The sequence below is a fragment of the Lactuca serriola genome, chromosome 2, assembly GCF_051521515.1.
Source record: "Lactuca serriola cultivar US96UC23 chromosome 2, Lser_US96UC23_V15, whole genome shotgun sequence".
NCBI lineage: Eukaryota > Viridiplantae > Streptophyta > Magnoliopsida > Asterales > Asteraceae > Lactuca > Lactuca serriola.
Window position 1 is genome coordinate 109,653,901 of NC_136409.1, and position 21,712 is coordinate 109,675,612.

General features: G+C 38.5%; 1 protein-coding gene across 1 annotated transcript; it reads left to right on the forward strand.

The window, feature by feature from the left end:
- Positions 1 to 19,510: 19,510 nt before the first annotated feature.
- LOC145089463 (uncharacterized) lies at positions 19,511 to 20,398 on the forward strand. Its single transcript, XM_079027900.1, has one exon. The coding sequence runs from the start codon at positions 19,511 to 19,513 to the stop codon at positions 20,396 to 20,398; it is 888 nt and encodes a 295-aa protein (XP_078884026.1).
- Positions 20,399 to 21,712: the final 1,314 nt, after the last annotated feature.

The window sequence follows — 21,712 nt, forward strand, 5'->3', positions numbered from 1 at the left end:
ATATCATATAGTATTAAAACCTAGATATATGGTTTGTTATTTGTTAATTGGTTGTACATTGATAATGCGAAAACGCATCAGTAACTCGATGTTATAAAACGCATTGTTGTGTATAGTTGATTAATGAATAAGTAAATGCATATAAGTCGAAGTTTATCTGTAAATTTTATCCTAAGAAGGTAAAAGCGATATCTCGGCCGTTCGATGATTTGATTTGACTTATGTGTCGGGCCCGGTCAGAACTGAATTGATGTGTTCGATTAAGTTCTATGTCGAATAAATCGGAGATCGAGAAACCAAAATGCTAGACTAATCATTCCATAGAATTGTCAGCATGATATCTAACAGAGCACTGTACGATCCCTTATCTAAAGGACACGATTGATTAGATCAGAGTTTGACAGCGTCTTTGAGAGCTACGATTGCAAATCGAATTATACTTGTGCATATAGTTACTAGACTTATCCAAGTGGGAGACTGTTGGAATAGTGTCTAAGGCTGCAACTATATTAGGCAAATATTTGACCCGATTGTGCATGGTCCTTTTGGGTTGCCTTCACCATAGCAACTTGATAGGATGATTTATTATGAGAGAATAAATATTATTAATATATTATGAGAATAATATAAGGAATAATAATATTGTTATTTGATTAATATAAGTCATAGATTAATTAGTATTAATTTGGTGACTTAAAGAGATTAATTAAATAAGAGGGTATAAACTGTCAATTGTTTGAAAGTTACACTTTGGGCTATAAATCCTTCTTGGATAGAGGATGGACGAATTTTGGGATAGCCTCAAATTCGTGCAAGGCTTATCATGGAAAGGATTTGGATTGCTTTAAGGAAAGATTATCCAACTAGGGTTTAAGGGTGAAACCCTAGGAGCCTTACAAGTATAAATAGACCCCTAGGTCAAGGGAAATCGGCATCTCTTCAAAAGAAAGAAAACCCTGGCCGAATTTCTTCCCTATCCTCTCTCTCAAATCATCCTCCTTGCTAGTTGGTGTTTGTAAGCCATTAGAGGAGTGACAATTGTGACTCTAGAGCTCCAAGACAACAAGATCAAAACAAGAGATTCAAAGGTAAACTTCTAGATCTGATTTTGTATTGTTTTTATACCTAATTAGTCATTAGAAGTCTTGGATTCAAAGCATGTTTAATTAGAGAAACCTAGATCCAAGCATTAGGGTTTGCATGTGCACATAGAAATGTTCATATGGCCAAAACCCATTAGTTACGTGCTAGTACGATTGGTTAGTTCTAACTGTTTGTATGCTGGTAGGAGATTACCTGTTATATGTGCACATGTTTGTATGGTAGTTGAGGGTATTCCATCCCGAGGATGATAGGGCCCTAGTATGTTGTTTGGTAGACTGTTATATGATTATCTGATATAGGTGGACATGTTTACAAGATAGTATGTGGGCAATCCAACCCGATGGTTGTTGGCCGTGAGTATTCCATCCCGAAGATGATTGGATTCATAGTAGGCGGGCATTCCAACCCGATGGTTGTGGGCTAAGAGTGTTTCATCCCGAGGATGATTGGCCTCGTAGTATGCTAGCATTCCAACCCGATGGTTGAGGACCTGGGGTATTCCATCTTGATGGATGATTGGACCCATAGTAGTTATTGTATGTGTAGGAGTGTGGGCATTCCAACCCGATGGTTGTGGGCTGGGAGTATTCCATCCCGAGGATGATTGGACTCGTAGTAAGTTGGCATTCCAACTTGATGGTTAAGGGCCAGGGGTATTCCAACCTGATGGTTGATTGGACCCATAGTATGATGTTCATTTCCGTATGTGTATGGTTGTAAGTGTATGGGTATTTTGGGGGTAACTCACTAAGTTTTCGGGCTTATAGTTTTCAGTTATTGTTTCAGGTACATCAGGAGATCGTGGCAAGGCAAAGGCGTGATCGTACCGCTCCTCATTTTTATGATGTATTTTATGGGATACTCTGATAATATAATATTTGGAAACCTTTTTGTAATAACTAATGGAACATGGATTGTTTTTGAAAAGTTTAAATTGGTTGGAAATTTTTGAATGTTACAAGTTGGTATAAGAGCCGTAGTTTGAGTGAATTGGAGGGACATTCGTGCGACTCCAGTCTCAAATCAAGGAAAGGTTTTCAAAATGATTTCTAGAACGGTTTTCAAAATAAGTAAAGGGAATACAGCGGGTACGATCAGCCGAAGCCAGTAAGTAGACCCCAAAATACCATACAGTTATTTGATATTATGTGATATGATAGAACAACATGCTAGTACTAGGTTAGGGATCTTCAGGAATTGCATGATAGAATTGTCTGATTATATGATACCTGCTATCCTAGGGTTCTATTTATATGACTAGCATACACTAGTGCTGTAGGCTTGGTGGAAGGTTCATAGATGGGTGAGTTGTGGGACCGGTAGGTCAGTAAGAGATATTTATCTTCCCTCTAAGAGTGAGTATTGAGCTCCCGCTATGTTTATGTGTATTGTTAGGGTTTTGTGGCAATACTTGGGACAAATATGGGTAGGTGTGGAAGGTAGTATGGGCCCGTACTACTAAAAGCAGAGGAACCATACGCGTATCAAGGAAGTAACAACCCCTAGGGTTTTGGTTGGGAGCTAGTTTCTGGGTTGTTATGAGGAATGTCTAATGTCCTTTTTGGATGTATTTCTGTATGGTGGTTACGAGACGCTTTGGGGCGGGATCTAGTTCGGGATCAGGGTCAGGAGAGGGTGGTCACGATGGATCAGCACCACCCGAGGTCATAGGTCAGATGAGGACAGAGGAGTTGGATGCCAGGATTCATGAGATCCTGCATGATGAGGTTGTTGCTATGTTCCGGGCTCAGTTACCGGAAATGTTTGAGTCGATCAAGACCGCCATGGTTGAGTACTTTGATGAGCGCTATGCAGCTCTTGCAGAGACGGCTGTCGCAGCAGCTACAACGGCTGTAGTAGCAGCAGGGGGAGGAGCCGGTCGGGGATTTCAGTATCGGGACTTTGATAATACGAAGGCCCCTACTTTCGACAGTGTTCAGGATGCGATCGTTGCTATGAGATTCTTGTCGGATGTGGTGGAATGTTAATTCACATGCTCATGCCCTGCTAATCAGAGGGTGATGTGTGCTCTGAACCTATTGAGGCTCGAGGCAAAGGATTAATGGAGATTGACTACAGGCTCATACTCCGACATGTAGCGGGTTGCAGTTACTTGGGATCAGTTTTGGGACATGTTTAGTACTCGTTAGGTTCCGCGGGTGGAGCGGGAGAGGTTGGCTCAGGAATTTTTGGAGCTGAAGCAGGATTTAGAGTCGGTGACGGAGATCACCAGGATGTTCACGGAGAGGGCCATGTTTTGCCATGAGTTTGCTTCGGAGCAGGCTCAGATGACCCGGTATCTGAGTATGTTCAAGAGGGATATCATGCATTTCATGTCCACGCAAAGATGTGATACCTTGTTGGAGCTGCAGGAGGCCGCCAGGCGACGCGAGTTAGAGATTGAGGTCAAGTTGAGGGAGCACAGGCAGGCCCCGGTGCAGTCTCAGCCTGCGTCGAAACGGTCGAGAGATACTGATTATCAACAGGGAATCCAGGGGAGTCGCACGTGTGGGATGTACGGCAAGGTGCATGATGGAGGTTGTCGGTCTTCTTCTGGGTGTCATAAGTGTGGCAAGGAGGATCACATAGCCAAGGATTGCAGACAGTAGATTCCGACTGCCGATGTCCGACTTTGTTATCATTACGATCAGGTGGGCCATATGAAGGCCCAGTGTCCTGTTTTAGTTGTCAGACCAGTGCAGGCCCCAACACTAGCCACTTTGAGACTTACTGAAGGGGGTCAGGTCAGAGCAGAGCCTTCGAAGGCTCATGGACATGCTTATCAGCTTATGGCCGACAAGACCAGGGCAGCGCCAGAGGTGATGGCTGGTATGTCTTTTCTCTTATCTTTCGTTCGTATTTGTATTATGAGTTCCATTTCTTTCTGCATAAGTTATTAGGGCATAGGAGATGCAAGGGAAGATTTTTTTTGTTAGAGGGATCACAGATGGTAGGCTCCAGTGGTGCGTTCAAGAGGAAGAGATAGGATAGAGAATCGTTAGACCATATCGAGCACTCGAGATTCAGGGATTCAAAAATCCTCAGCAGGAACTCGGATAATTTGAAGTTCGTTGCCTTGGATAGGGACATTTGACTTGCGTACCAGTTTCGCCGCTAGTAATCAATAGTTAGTGTTCTAAGTGGGGGAGAGTTAGAAATTCTCGGATGGGACGTTCGCTTTGGAAGGTGCTGCCTGATGCAATTTGGATGACGGTTACTAGAATGGTGCAGTAAGGCGGCCCAGTTATGCTGAAGACTCTATGAATGGTAGATCTATGTGCAAGTATGAAGTGTACTGCTATGCTAATAGCAATCAGCGGGTCTGTCTTCGAGTTATGGATATGTTGAGGAAGTGTCATGAGGACTTTGTACATGTTATCAGTTGTGTGTTCAGGTGCTAAGTATATGTGTTATGGAATGGCAACGTGATCTACAAGTGGATAGTGTAGAGAGAAGCTTCGATGGTGTGTCAATGACTGATGCTGCAAGGTCAAGGTGGGGGGGTAAGCCTCCTTGGAGTTGAAGGAGGTGAGTATCTCTAGAATGGAATTTTGGACAGATTCGGAAGCAATCCAGACCTATGCCGAGGACCATGTGAGGGTATTCCAGTCATGGGCTGTCGGCTTAGAGATTGCGTGATTATGTCTGTTGTAGGAGCGCGTTCGGATTGGACGTATTGTTGAGAATTGGGTGAGCTGTGCTCGGTTGTGTCGAATCAGAGAAGTTTGAAGGAAATGCAAGGATAGATCCTTGGATACCAAGTATGGTTGGAGACATGGGTTATGTATGTAGTGGTATTCCAATCTAGGGTATTCCATCCTGAGGATGATCAGACCCTATGATTGATTGGACCTGATGTGTTTGGTATTCCAACTCGAGGGCTGATCGGGCCAAACATGCTTGAGGATACGAGGGTATACCATCCTAAGGATGACTGGACCCGTCATAGATATACCTGGTATTCCAACCCGAGGCTGATTGGGCCAGGTATGAGTGTTTATGTGACTAAGTTGGTTGTTCATGAGAGTTGTTCGGAAGCTGAAGGATGCGTCATCCTGTCAGCACGGAAAGGGATTAGATTCAGGAGGAGAACTGGATGAGTTTCCAATATTGCAAGTTACCCGAGTTATCATCAGTTTTAATAGGAGAAAGATATCTTAGTGCTATGGCAGAGCCCAGTGGATTATAGTACTATTCATATCTTGCAATTCACAAAAGTATGTGCATGTCGGGAAGGTGACAGTATCATTAGGTGGTACATAGATCGAGGTGTGCGGGTATTAAGGAGAAGCGGTCGGTGGACGGTTTAGAGTGATAGGCAGGAATCCTGCACAGGAAGGAGTTATCGTAGAAAAGATGTGGTAGTAGTGCCTGAAGAGAATTGGGATGGTTGACAGAGCGGAGGCTGCAATGTAGGAGTGTTATCCGAAATCGTGTGCTGCAGCAGGCTTCGAGGACGAAGCCAAATTTAAGTGAGAGAGAATTGTAACATCCGAAGTTCAGAAGCAAGAGTTCAGGGGTGTAAAGTGTAACTGGAAAAGTAGACTCGACGAGTTGGAGCTTTAACTCGTCGAGTCGGAGCGTGTGTTGGGCACGTGATACGTGACCTGACTCGCCGAGTCAGCGGCTGGACTCGACGAGTCAGTGCTGGGAAGAGAAAACCCTAAATCTTAGGGTTTGCACCCTATTTAAAGGACCTTATCTCCTCCCCTCAGCCTCCTTGTTACCCTTGAGAGCCAGCAAACCCTAAAATCGTGTGAGCTTCCATTGTTGAAGATATTTTAGCCTTGAAGGAGGAATATAGAGAAGGAAGCTTGTAGATTAAGAGGCTAGCATCAAAGAATCCTTGTAGATCCGGAATCTACTTCATTTTGGGCACGTTTCTGAGGTAACAAGATGATACCTTGAGCTTTTCCCTTTTAGATCTATTCATGGTTAAGGTTTTGGGGATTTTTAGCTTGATTGGGATCAAATTCGGGTGTAGGGACTAGATTTGAGGTTGCAACTTCAAATCTAGGCTGGTTTTGGTCCATGGAAGCATAAATCATCAGCCTTTGTGCATGTATAAGAGCATTCTTGTCTTGAACCTTCTTTCTAGCTTGTGTTGAGCCTATATTGCCTTGCATGCACGTAAAGTTGGAAACTTTACGTGTGAAACTAGCCCTAGGAGTCCAGATCTATGAGTTGGAAGTAGTGAGATGGTATGAAATCGTATGAATACGGATGAATTAACTAGAATTGGCGAGTCTGTTCTTGGACTCGACGAGTTGGCTCGCAAACCCTAACCCAACTGGTTATGATGCAAATCAGTGAATTGAGTGGTGACTCAGTGAGTTGGACATGCTAAGACTCGGATTGAAGGACTCGACGAATCATGGGGTGACTCGGCGAGTCCAGTCGCAAATTGTGGGGTTCTGAGTCCATGAAATCGACGAGTCACTAGAATGACTCGACGAGTAGGGTCAACCAGGAAGGTTGACTTTGACCTAGACTGTGACTTTGACCAAGAGTTGACCAGTTTGACTTCAAAGGGTATTTTGGTAATTTGGGCTCTGATGGTTATGGTTTCAATGAAGTTTTAGGCGATGGTGTTTGTGGCGGTGATCGGGAGTTTTGATCTCATTTCTTCAGTTCGGCATTTGCAAGGTGAGTTATCCTCACTATACTCAAGGGTCTAAGGCACCAAGGTCGGCCCTTTGACTTGTTATTTGAGATAGTTGCTATGGTGATATGATAGCTCGGTATCCTGGTAGATAGGATGGTTACGTGCTAGTATGATTGGTTAGTTCTGACTGTTTGTATGCTGGTAGGAGATTACCTGTTATATGTGCACATGTTTGTATGGTAGCTGAGGGTATTCCATCTCGAGAATGATAGGGCCCTAGTATGTTGTTTGGTAGACTGTTATATGATTATCGGATATAGGTGCACATGTTTATTCGATAGTATGTGGGCAATCCAACCCGATGTTTGTGGGCCGAGAGTATTCCATCCCGAAGATAATTTGACTCATAGTTGGTGGGCATTCCAACCCGATGGTTGTGGGCCGAGAGTATTTCATCCCGAGGATGATTGGCCTCGTAGTATGTTGGCATTCTAACCCGATGGTTGAGGGCCTGGGATAGTCCATCCTGATGGATGATTGGACCCATAGTAGTTATTGTATGTGTAGGAGTGTGGGCATTCCAACCCGATGGTTGTGGGCCGGGAGTATTCCATCCCGAGGATGATTGGACTCGTAGTAAGTTGGCATTCCAAACTGATGGTTAAGGGCCAGGGGTATTCCAACCCGATGGTTGACTGGACCCATAGTATGTTGTTCATATCCGTATGTGTGTGGTTATAAGAGTATGGGTATTTTGGAGGTAACTCACTAAGTTTTCAGACTTACAGTTTTCAGTTATTGTTTCAGGTACATCAGGAGATTGTGGCAAGGCAAAGGCGTGATCGTACCGCTCCTCATTTTTATGATGTTGTTTATGAGATACTCTGATAATATAATGTTTGGAAACCTTTTTGTAATAACTAATGGAACATTGATTGTTTTTGAAAAATTTAAATTGGTTGGAAAGTTTTGGATATTACAAAATATTTGAGAACTTTGAGTTTATAGATAAATAAGAAAAATAATGAATTGTTATAATGAAAATGTTTTTTTATCATTAATGAAATTAATGTCCATTTATTACTACATTTATTTTATTATTATATTAATATATTATATTTAATTTAATAAAATAGAAAAACTTATAAAATGAAATGTGGAAAATAAATTCAAAATAACCACAAAATAACATTTGGCAAATTGAATGAGAGCATGTCATATGACAAAAAAACCTTCATTTATTAGAGTAGATCTTTACGATTAAATTTCCCGATTTTCACCAAACCATAACAAAATATTAATTATTAAGAAGTGACAATTGATTTTCACCAAACCATAACAAAATATTAATTATTAAGAAGTGACAATTGATAATAGATACATTTATTAACAAATTCTAACAATATCTAAATACTGACAAAAATTGATTGTAAAAAACTAATTAAATCTTAAGTTTTTTTTTTTTGAACCGGCAAATATAGTCTACTTTTAAGTTAACAACACCTACTTCATCTATGTCCACGACAGAACTTGAACCCTCGACATCAAAGAGGGAGGGCACCACCTGATACCGCTGGGCTACAAGCCCTTTGGTATTAAATCTTAAGTGGATTCTTCTTTCAAAATTGTTAGCCGTATATTATTTGTATGTCATTTATGTTGTATGATTTAGTTAGCCCATTTATCTATTTAACCTACTTGCTTAGTTAGCCCATTTTGTATTTTGTCTATACAGTAATATGTCTGCCACTTCCCATGTATAGCCTTTCATATATTATTATACAGTCAAAATACAAAGTAGACTCGATACAAATACAATGGCTAACTAAGTGACTTGGCTAAATAAATACATGGACCAACTAAATTATACAACATAAATGAGGTACAAATAATATAGGGTAACAAAAATAAACATAGGATGTTGAAATCCTAAGTCGAGTAGGACTTGGAGACCAACCTAGTTTTTAGGAAATCATAAACAAGTCGGTTTCTAGTTTCCTAATTGTGATCTAATTCTACAAGTTGGTAGTTTTAGGAGTATATATATATATATATATCTATATATATATATATATATATATATATATATATATATATATATATATCGAGGCATGATATTATGCAGAAAAACATAATTGGTTTTTGAGTTATTTTTCCAATTAATCAATGAGGTGTTTGATTAAACTGTTTTTGCAATTTTGTTTTACAAACTTGAATTGGTATCAGAGCCAAGGAATCGAAGGTTGTGAGATCGATTTTGTTACCTGTTGACAAGCTAGGTCAACATGTCGGATGGTGAAGATGGTGCACAGCCTCCTCCAGTGAGAGTGAAGGAGATTGGGTCAACCACTGTAAGGTGTCCGATGCTCACACCAACAAATTACACTGTCTGGTCCCTACGTATGAAGGTGGTGCTTAGAATTCACAAGGCTTGGACAGTGATCGATCCAGGAATAGACAAGAACGATGAGAAAGATTACCTTGCAATAGGATTGTTGTATCAGGCAATTCCGGAGGATTCAATCATGCAAATCGGAGATGTGGAATCAGCTAAGGGACTCTGGGAAGCGATTAGGGCGAGATATGTAGGTGTTGATCGTGTTAGAGAAGCTCGATTGCAAACCCTAAACGCTGAATTTGATCGATTGAAGATGCAGGAGTCTGAAACAATTGATAGCTATGCTGGAAAGCTATCTGGAATCGCGTCCAAATTAGCAGCCCTTGGAGAAACCATTGATGAATCGAAGTTGGTAAAGAAGTTCCTCAAAACTCTGCCCCGATCGAAGTTCATCTAGATCGTTGCCTCCCTTGAACAGGTGTTGGACTTGAAATCTGTTGGCTTTGAAGATGTAGTGGGAAGACTCAAGGCGTATGAAGAAAGAATAAAAGAAGAAGAGGATGACGGAGGAGGTCAGGCGAGAGTGATGCTCACTAAATCAATATCGTCTGGCTATTGTGGATCATCGGGGTATCAGCGAGATGGAAAAAGAAAAGGGAACTGGAAAGGGAATGATGGGTCGAGTGGGTTTAACTAGGGAACCGGATCAAATGGTGGGTCAAGTGGATCAAGTCCAAATGGGTTTACAACAAAACAGGCCCAAGGTGGGGAGCCCAATTCTAATTCCAATTTATCACAATCTAATTCCAACAATTGCAAAAATTGTAATTGTTGTTGTGACAAAAATCGGAAAAATAGGGAAAAAGACCGATCTAAGGTGATTTGTTTTCGGTGTGACAAACCGGGTCACTTTGCGTCTGAATGTCCGAAACGACTCCAAAAATTACGAGAAAGTGATTTTTCAGAACGTGACGACAGTGACGAGTTCGTGTTCTAAAACCGGATCGGAGTTGAAGAATTCTCTAGAAGGACTTAGAGATTCGGGGGTGATTGTTGAAATCCTAAATCGAGTAGGACTTGGAGACCAACCTAGTTTTTAGGAAATCATAAACAAGTCGGTTTCTAGTTTCCTAATTGTGATCTAATTCTACAAGTCGGTAGTTTTAGGAGTATATATATATGTATAGATGTCAAGGCATGATATTATGCAGAAAAACATAATTGGTTTTTGAGTTACTTTTCCAATTAATCAAAGAGGTGTTTGATTAAACTGTTTTTGCAATTTTGTTTTACAAACTTGATAGGATATATATATATATATATATATATATATATATATATATATATATATATATATATATATATATATATATGAGTAGGATCAAATGAGAACACCAAAAAGGTTGAGAACGCAAGAACAAATCTTAGCTCTTCAAATATTACGATCTAAGGCTAATATAATTTATAAAAGTCATGAGATGAAATTATAAATTTCTAAAATTCATGGGATGAGATTGTAAATTTTTAATAGTCTAAAGGGTAATATGGCCATTACATGTTAACCTATTTTTGTAAGTTGTTGGAATCTCTTTCTCTCTCTCTCTCTCTCTCTCTCTCTCTCTCTCTCTCTCTTACTCACGTATCCTTCTTCCTCACACTCTCTAAATACTAATTTCAAACCTTTAAGCCCTAATTGAGCCGTCACCACCAAACACCATATCGGAACTGAAAAAGTTAGGTCCGGAGGAGATCTAGGGGTACGATGGGTCGGAGAAAGTTGGAGATGAAGTGAATTGAAGACAAGAATAACAGACAAGTGACATTTTCTAAGCAGAGATTAGGGTTAAACAAGAAAGCACAACAACTTTCCGTTCTCTGCGATGCTACCGTCATCGTCGTCGTCTTCTCCTCCAATGGCAAGCTTTATGAATACGGTAGTCCCCTATGAAAGATCATAAGGCTAACAAAAGAAAGAACACGGGTTGTGCACCAAAGGTGTCCAATGACATACTTAAAAAACATGTAATTTCAATTTTGACTTTGTTTCTTTAATTCCATTTCTCCATCTCAAAATGTTTCTTCTCTATTCATTATTCACTGAATTGGATGATTGAGCGCAGGAGAGATGGATCTAACATATGTGTTTTAAAAAAAAAAAAAAAAAGGAGATGAACTATGCACATAAGGTGCTCGATAAAATGTCTATGAGAAGAGCATTTTCAAATTGCAAATTTATTACATGAAAATACATTAACACCAAAGGCAGGTATCACTAAGGAGTCCATCTGCGCTTTATGAATACGGTAGCGGTAGTACGAACAGGTCAACCATCCTTTTGTATTATATGCAATTATCATATTCTTTACCCTTTCTACTGCTTTCATGTACGAAGCAATAAGCTTTAGCAATAGACTATGCGATATATCTGTAATCAGAATGAAGATTTCTAGGGCATAATTAATCGGAATGAAGATGTACTTGATTACTGTCTTATCTGAATATGTGGGGAGTTCGGATAATTGAGATGTATCTTTACTTCTTTAGTCTATTTCATTCATCCTAGTCACAATCAGTCTTTTTTGTGAGAGATTTTGACTTGGATTCACCGTATTCATTTTTTATTATTGCATAATTTGTATTAAATGTTAAGTATTTGGATACACTGTATTCATTTTTTATTGTTGTAAAATTGATTTTAAACTTTTAGTTTTTTTATTTTTATAAAATTTTATTCATTAATGATAATCAATTTTTCTATTTATTACATTTTGATTTAATAAAGCAATTTAGAAAACAAATTGGTTAATGAGTGAAGCACTTTGTTGAAAAATAATACAAAAAAAGTTCTTTGATTTCTTGTAGATTGACCAAGTTAATACGGAAGGGCTAAAAGATTATAAAGATGAATGATGAATGTACATGGACAACAACTTGGAAGGAGCCGGAATTTATTTATATTAAGACATTGTAATTTTTCATTTGTGATTATAATTGTATTCACATATGATTGTAAATGTGTTTTGTTTTGTTTTGTTTTTTTTGTTTTTTTTTTTTTTTTTTTTTTTTGCAAATTTGATGTTTTATGTCTAATTTGTATTACACTTATTTAAGATTACAAATGTATTGATTTTTTTATAATGTTCTTTATTCAATTACGATTATATTTGTATTCATTAAAAAACTATAATATTTTATATTTATGAATGAAAATGTGCATTTATATATGAATACATGGTCTCAAATTAATTTTAATCATTAAGTACAATTGTGTCAATATAAATGTACAAAGTTAAATTATAATATAATCAATTATGACTGATAGTTTACTTTTTATTCATTTATGATTGACGTATAATTGTGAAATCGGAGAAAAAAAATGATTTTTTAAGAATTTTTTTTAGTTTTAAAATAAATTTTGGCAAAAATATTTTTCTATTCAATTAAAAAGAAAAAAAATAGAACATTTCTATGTTTTTTTGGTAACCGATCCTAAATTTAAGGGAATTTGATTGAATTTTGTTTTATTTTAATTTAATTAAAATATACAATTATTAATATGTCTTTATATATTGATTGGTCAAGAACTGTTTTCGCATTCTCAACCTTTTAGGTGTTCTCATTTGATCGTTAATATATATATATATATATATATATATATATATATATATATATATATATATATATATATATATATATAATATGGACACCACATATTGCAATATGTGGACACCTTATTGGAACACATCCCCCCTCATCACAACACATATCCATCTATGCAAACACTTATGGTTATATAAATTTACAAATAAGTGACCAATCTTTGCTTATCTTTTTCAACAACAAAGAGGGTTTCATTAATAATCTTCATCAAATGGTTGAATACGTACAAGATACTTGGATTAAAATTGTAAATAATATAAGTAAATAAATGAAGTAAATTATTGTTTGTGGTTAATAAGGTCAGTGATTGATTGGTTGAATCATGTATTTGAAGATACCTTTGTATGGGAAATGACTGACCCTAGTTCTGTCAAAGGCTGCCCTGACCACATAATCAAACTCTAGACACTTGATATACAGTGAGAGATGTACCCTACCTACATTGGCCAGTCTGACAACAACCATAAACAACCACCGCTATGTTTGACTGGACTAGCTTGCCCTTTTTTTAAAATTAAGGTTAACTGCAAAATCTTTGCACAATAACTGACTACTGGCATGAATTATGATGCTTGATGTGGATAGTACACTAGACCAGAAAATCCAATGGAAAGATATGAGAAATGCATTCGAAAAAAGCTTCGGTGCCCTATGCAAACCAACCATTTGTTCTACTTATATTGTTAAAAGCTTTCTTTTATGCTCTTATCAACCGAATATACTTAAAAAATATTAAAAAGAGGAATGATTTGATAGGGCCACAAACTATGTTTGATAAATATATTTTTGTATATGATTATATTTAAAGTGATTTATGGTTTTCAAAATCATCAATTTTATTTGTATAGTGATTCCGACGATTTGGGTTAATGACTTTATAATGTAGCAAACTATGATATTTGTAAATATTTGGTCATTTGCCTTTTTTTAATATATAAATTAGGTAAATGTCCAAACGTTGCATAGATTAAATTTATGTAATTAAAAATTTCAACACTACATATGATTGAAAATGATTATTTTATTGACATTACTTATATAATACTATTATATTACGTTGATAGATAAAATTATTAACTCATTTAAAAATATGATTAGATAGACATATTAGAATCATATTTTACAAATAGTCTCCACCTCTATTTTACGCATGAACAAAATTCCATATAATTATTGATTTAGTGTTACTTTTTACAATTATTATGACTAATTAATTTTAAAACTATAAATTGGATCAAGTATTATTTTTCTTTATTGTTATGGTTAATTAATTTTAAAATTAATTTATTTGGTCAATGATAAAACCTAGTGAAACACATTTACATGAATTACCTCAAAATCTAAACTGTAAAAAAAACATAATGTTAATACAAAATGTCATATTCCTCGCTTTAACATATTGTCAAGTCGTTTATAATTAATATTTAAATTGTAACACTTGTTTTGTTTTCCAGGATGGATGGATTTAGGTTTTAAGGAGTTAAGAGTTTGATTTTCGGATAAAGTCGAGTGTCATGATGTGACAAACCAATATGAGGAATACATTTAGGAACTGATCTCACGATGTGACACATAAGTGGTCATGACATGAAACTTGTTGCATCTCAATCCAATGATATTTTATGGTTTCCTTCATATTTAAACCCCTCTAAGTCGATTTTAGGATTCATTATCAACCTCCATCACCCTCAAACCTCAGAAAAACCCTAACCCTAACTTCCTTGATGATTTTTGGCCTCTTGGTGCATTTGGTAGTTCAAAGAAGAAGAAAGAGAGGAAGGTGTTCTAGTTGTGGATCTAGCAAGGAAACTTTGTCATCTTCATCTTGTGGTCATTTTGGACCTTTGTAAGTGTCCAAGATCCAAACTTTATGACTTAATGTTGTTAGATCTAGGTCATTTTCTTCATGTTTGAGCAAGCTTGAATGGAAGAGAACCATAAAGTTAGCAACTTTATGGGTTTTAAGGGTCCCTTGAGTATGACAAGGTTCAGGTCTAGAAGTTGGTTGCTTATTGGATTCTTATATGTGAGTTTTAGTATAATCTTTTGACTTTTGGCCTAGGATGGATTGAGGACATGCATGAAGCATGCATGTCCATAAAGTAACCATTTTTATAGACCTTTGGAGTCCCCTTAAGCTTCTAGAAAAGTTAGAGTTAAAGACTTACGTGACACAAAGGGTATCGCGACGTGACCATGAAAGGAACCCATATATGTTGTGTCTTTTGGTACTTACGACGTGACAGAGGAATGTATACGTCACGAGGATTGCTTAATGGGTTGTTCGTGATTGAGTTGGCTGAGTTTGAGTGAGTCGAGTTAGAATCAGGTTGAGTGTGTTCTCACGACATGACTAAGGGTTGGTCACAACGTGAGGCTCGATGGTTGACATTGATTGTTGTTGACTTTGTCTTTAACCATTGACTATTGTTAAGGGTTGAATTTTGGTAATATTTCCATTTTTAGAAGGTAGACTTAAGGTTTACCTTGTGTGGATTATTAGGAGGTATTTAGCACCCATTTCTTGGCTTGTGGAATCTATTAGCTATGGACGACATGACATTGAGCTAAGTTTGTGAGTCAAGTGAGTCTTCTCGCTATACTTGCCTATGTGGTAGTATATGCATGTCGATTAGCTAGGTCTTATTTGTTGAATTCTGTTACATGCGAAATGAGTTGCTAATAAATTTTGGACTGTTGTATGTCCATGGGACTACTGATAGTCCCCAGGGTTACTGATAACCCGAGGTGTGTTGTTAATCCACAGGGTGTGCAGTTAGCCCATTGGAGACCGTTGATAGTCTCCATAGTTTTGTGAATAACCTTAGCTGATTATTATGATGTGTTGTATGTGGTATTTTGGGGAAATCACTAAGCTTTTTGCTTATAGTTGTGAATTAAATATTTTGCAGGTACTTATCGGGTTGCGAAGGCATGATTGTATACTCACATCAGCAGCTTTATGATTTGTGATTTTGCACTGCCTTCATTATAACTCTGTTTACCGAATAATGGTTTATGAATAAATTATTTATCATGAATGTAACTTTTTTATAAATGAATGTTATATTATGTTAAAATGAAAATTTTAGCCTGGTTTTTGGGTTGTTACAAGTTGGTATCAGAGCCCTAGTTTGAGGGATTTGGATGAAAACTTGTTGGATTCCAAACTCAAACTACGAAGTTGAGAGCTTTGCTAAACCTTTTTGGAGAATATTTATTCGAAGAGAAGAAAAGAGAAGAGGCGATGTATACAGTCAGTCGGAGCTCGAAAAGTGATTTCCCAAAATATCCATATTTTCTTTATATGTTGTAATTGACTTGTTATTGTATGTGTTATAGTATGATGTGCATGCTATAAGGTAGGATGGGGATCTACTTAGGGTTGCATGCTACATTCCCCGTATAGGAGAGATAAATTTTATGTGAGATGTATGAGTTGTTTAGGATGCAGGATAGTGTGTAGGCTAGGGATCCTTAGGAATTGCATGTTAGAATTGTCTGATCCTTATGATGCCTATTTGCCTGTTGTGTTTCGTTTCTACTCGAATGTTGCTTGATTTATGCTATTTGAAATTATATTAATTTTAGTTAGATGTTGATAGAATACATTAACTTACATGCCATAAGGATTAAATAGTTTTAGAATGTTTGATTTAGCCTATTGTGTAGCTCTTGTTTGAGTCCAATCGTTATAGTACATGATCTTTTAGTCGAATGCATGTTTAATCCTTGTTGCATATAATTACATTTGTAAAATAGCTAGTTGACCTTGTTAGAAGTTTCTTTTTCGGCTGATAGCTAGGTGAGAGTGAGTGTTCCTAGTGCTCTTGGGAGAGTGCAAGAGTGTGCTGGTGTGATCACTTATGTATGAGGAAATCTATGTTGTTAATGTAGGAAGTTTGTGATGATTTTCTAAGCATTTAAAGTGTGTTGATACACATGGCTGTGGTAGAATTTTTAGAAAAGAATTTAGTGCATGCTCATGCGTGAGAACAATCATATCGTAAGAGAGTGTAGGATAGGCAGTAGTGTGTGCCTGTAGTGGCATAGGTATCAGAGATTGATATTGGTTTAGTATAGTGACTTAGAGACTTTGACGCAATTTGGAGGACACGTACGCGTATGTGTGGAATGTAGTAGGGGCCCATACTACTAGAAGCACAAAATCCATACTGGGATTAGGAAGGGTCAAAAAGGTTCCTACAGATCTAGGTAAGGATATATAGTATGGTATAGCACTAGCATAATTGCATTTGTTCCAGCTGTTGTCGGTCAATCAGCTATGATTGTGCAAAATGAGACCGATAATCATTTGGGCGTAAGTGCCTGTGGCGGTTTGGTTCTGGTTGGTACAAACTTGTGAGGTTTAGCTGATTCAGAGACATTGAGGACCTTGCTAAAGGTAGTGCCAACCTAATTCATGGGGCTCAAGAAGGATGTTGTTGTGATGATCAACTCAAGGATTGCTATATGAAGCTGAGTGGCCAACCGATGGCAAGGGATGTTACTTGCGACAGCGGGGTTGTGTTTTCCTGCTTCTTCTTCTCAAGGGAGGAGATATTGGATGTGGGTTAGTCGATGTTTGAGATAGGTGGTGGTGAGGGCAAGAGATACAAAGGATCGGGTAGCCCCAAAATCAAACAATACCAAAGCAGAGATACCGTTCACAAGGAATGATCCTAAAACAAAACACAAAAATATAAGAAGAAAATCAACATAAATAAAGAGATAGGGAGAAGAGACAGACCCATCACCATGTCTAATGTTGCACAAGCCTCCTCGGCTGTCAGCTAGAAAGCCCTGCTCCTCATAACAGGTGCATCTGTGGCCATCCGTGATCCTCAAAGTTGTCGGAGCGGGTACTATAATTGGTCTTGCTGCTGCTAAACTAGGGAAATTGACTTCTTATGGACCCCTGATGGCGCCTCGATATCGACTCAAAAACCTTAGGCCTCTTTCCCGAACCCTCTGAACCCTAAACCTGATCTGACTTCCTCTTCCGCTCCATCTCCAAGTCAATCTCCCTCTCTCTGGCTCGTGCTATCAAATCCTCCATTGTTCTACAACTAGATCGGCTCATAAACTGTTGGATATCGCTCCTTAACATCTCGTGGTACCTATCTTTCTTCATCTCCTTATCCGCAAATACTGTGTAACTAATAACGCCCTGTGATGAAACATAGTAGTGGTCTCCGCTACCGTCTTAGTAGTCTGGTGAAAGTCCTGAAACTCCCTCACCAACTATTGGATCTCAATCACAGGTGCGAAATCAGCCCGAAATCTCGTCAAAAAATCCTCCCAAGTCATCAACTCATTCGCCTCGCCTCCTAAGGCATGCCCAATCTCCTCCCACCATTCTTGAGCTCTATCCTTCAGAAGACAAGATGCAATTCAGACCTTCGCCTCCTCAAGACAAAGGCTAGATAGGAAGGCATTCTTGACATCTTCCAACTAATGCTTACTCGCAATCGGCTCCTTCTTCCTGAAGACCTATGGAGATCCATATGCCTGAAACTCACAGAAAGTCAAAATGCGAGCTCCGATCATCGCCACCATCTTAGAACGAAAAGCGCCCAAGCGCTCATCCGAAATCTCTAGGATACCCTTCTTAACCGTGCCGAAGATCATAGGAGTCTGCTCAAGAATACTGCGGGTAATCTCTGATGAAATGAACTCCCACATTTGAATGTACGACCCTAGAGGTCGAGCCCTCACCAGCACCAGAATCACTACCAGATCCTCCTCGAGTGACCACCATACTGAAAATAGACCATTCAAACCATTAGAACACACACAAATATATATACACATCGAGGTATGCCATACTCTACAAGTTTCCTCGTATAGTAGTAGCTTTCCTTGACTCGATTACAGATCCTCTTCTTCCAGTAGTACGGGTGTGACATCCCCAAATTTACGGTCATTTTAAAAATTTTATTTATGCTTATTTTAAAATCAGAGTATCCTTTTTAAAGAACAATGGTGCGGAATTTTGTTCCCAGAAAACATGATAAAGGTTTTATCAAAGCATTTCCGAAGAAATGTATTTGTTTATATTAAAACATTGGGATGTCATCGTCAATATAGAAACATAAGAATAAAGAGACCTTACATTTTTTTTACACTATTGATCTACGCCTCTTTAATCTCTCGGTGTACTATAGCTTTATATCGATACTTGTGATACTAATAAACTGAGTGGGTCAGGTTGGGAAACCTGGTGAGTACATAGGTTTTTAATCCACAATAATATAATTATGTTTAATCATTAAACAATCAACCCAATTACCCATTCCCATTATCTTCTTTATTTCTTAAGGATCTACCCTAAGAATCATTTATCATTCACTCATTCGGTCCTAAGGATTGTCCTAAGGAGTAGGCACGAAGTACATCGTTGCGAATGACACATCTGTCAATATTATTTATTAAGCATAGCTGCCAATATTATCATTTAGGCACAGCTACCAGAATTTTGACATTCTCTATTAGACTCAACTGCCAAGGTTACAATGTTCTATATTGTTAGCAGATATATATACTTGTATGTATGTTATTATTGTATCCATTTAGTTAGCCCAGTGTATCTCGGCCCATGTGGCCCTTCTTGTATTGTATTTATACGCTTATTGAATGTTATTGGGCATTGGGGATAAATACCAATCTTCATGGTATCAGAGCGTATTGGGAATTAAACCCTATCCGATCCTTCCATTCTGTCAGCATAGCCTGTCGGCATATTCTATCCCCCCTTCTCCTCTCCTCTTCTACCTTCTGTCAACTTCTGTCCCCATCTAATCATGACCAGCGAAGAAAGTAGCCACTCTAAACCTACCCCCCGTGCTTTCGGTATCACCAACATCAAGTATTACGTTCCACTGATCTTAGACTTGTCAACCCGCAATTATGAAACCTGGAGCGACTTGTTTCAGACTCATTGCATCGCCTATGGCATTGTTAACCACATTGATGACACCTTCGACCCATCAAACAAACCTCCTACTGACCCGGAATGGCAACAACTTAATTTTGTGGTCAAACTATGGATCTTTGGATCGATTTCTCAAAAGCTTATCTCATCTGCATACTCCATTAACGCCTCTGCACGCAAGGTCTTGCAGAATCTCCACTCCCTCTTTTATAAAAATGTTGAATCAACTGCTATACAACTTGAAGCTGAATTAAGGAACATAACCTTGGGAGATCTAGCTATCCATGACTACTGTGAGAATGTCAAGAGAATTGCAGACCTCCTAGAGGGACTTGGTGAAAAGGTTAAAGATAGAAATGTGGTTCTTCATGCTCTCAACGGGCTTCCAAGCAAATATGATAATGTTGTCGGTATCATACGGTTCACCAAGCCTTTTCCCACATTCTCTAAAATGCGGGCTATGTTAGCTGTGGAGGAAACACGCCTCTCCAGCACTCGTGTGATCAACCCTTCTCATGAAAATAATGCTTCAGCTCCACCCTTGCTTCATGTTGGGTCTTCAAGCTCGAACCGTGGGGGTGGCGGGGGATCCACTCGTGGAAACTTCAACAATCGACGGGATGGTGGTGGCCACAACCAGCAGCGCCGCTGCCAGCAGTACCATAACCTACGCCAACAACCTGTTGGGTGGGTCTTCTACCCTCCACCGAACTCCATTCAGCAACATTGGACACCTGCATCATCGACATGCCAGTAGTGGGCTGACCCATCTCCCACCCAAAACCAACAGCCATCCTGGACCAGATCAGCTCCCAACTCTTCCAGTATCCTTGGCAGCATACCTGGACCAGTCCATTAGCAACCCTCCTCCAGCCCGCAAGCTCACCTTCAGACTACCACTATGGATCAACCTCCATGGACATTTCTCGGATCTGATCAGCCCACATCTCTTCCCAGCTTGTTCAACACAATGTCTTTAAATGACCCTAGAAACAATGGATGGGTTATGGACACAGGAACAACAGATCACGTTCACACCAATGCAGGTATACTCAACTCGACTAGTAATAATCATTACCCTCGTTCTATTTATATCGGTAACGGATCTGCAATACCTGTTGTGACATCAGGACATTCCAACTTTCCTATATCAAATATTTATCGTCCTCTTCATTTACAAAATGTCCTTATTACACCAAACATTATTAAAAACCTTATCTCCGTTTGCAAATTTACTACTAGTAACAATTTTTCTATAGATTTTGATCCTTACGGTTTTACCATTCTTGATTATCAGACACGGCGACCTCTCATTCGCTGTGATAGTTCTGGGCCCCTGTATCCAGTCACAAGTTCCACCAGTTATGCTTTTGTCTCCACGTCTCCAACCACTTGGCATCACCGACTTGGTCACCCCGGCGATCAAGTATTGAAGCATTTATCTTCTACTAGTTCTATTTCTTGTCATTTACCTAAAAATAATGTATCTTGCCATGCATTTCATCTTGGCAAACACACTAGATTATCGTTTTCTTTGTCTGATTCTCATGTTTCTGCACCTTTTAAAGTTATTCATTCAGATTTATGGGCTTCTCCTATATCTAGTAATGGTGGATTGCGTTATTATATCTTGTTTTTAGATCACTTTTCTCACTACTTATGGGTGTACCCACTAAAACAAAAATCTAATGCATTTGCTAAATTTATTCATTTTTCAAATACCATAACAAATCAATTTGGGGGCCACATCAATAATTTCCAATGTGATAACGGGGGAGAGTACAACAACCAACACTTTCATAATCATTTTGCCTTTCACGGGATCACCTTTTGTTTCTTGTGTCCTCACACCTCTCAACAAAACGGGCGCTCTGATACCATGAAGATTGGTATTTTTCCCCAATGCCTAATAACATTCAATAAACGTATAACTACAATACAAGGAGGGCCACATGGGCCGAGATACATTGGCCTAACTAAATGGATACAATAATAACATACATACAAGTATATATATCTGCTAACATATATTAGGCGCAGCTACCGATACTATCCTTAGAGCGCAGCTGCT

Bases quoted from the DNA above. Each gene is read 5' to 3' on its own strand.
- LOC145089463 (XM_079027900.1), top strand. From the start codon at position 19,511: ATGACCAGCGAAGAAAGTAGCCACTCTAAACCTACCCCCCGTGCTTTC.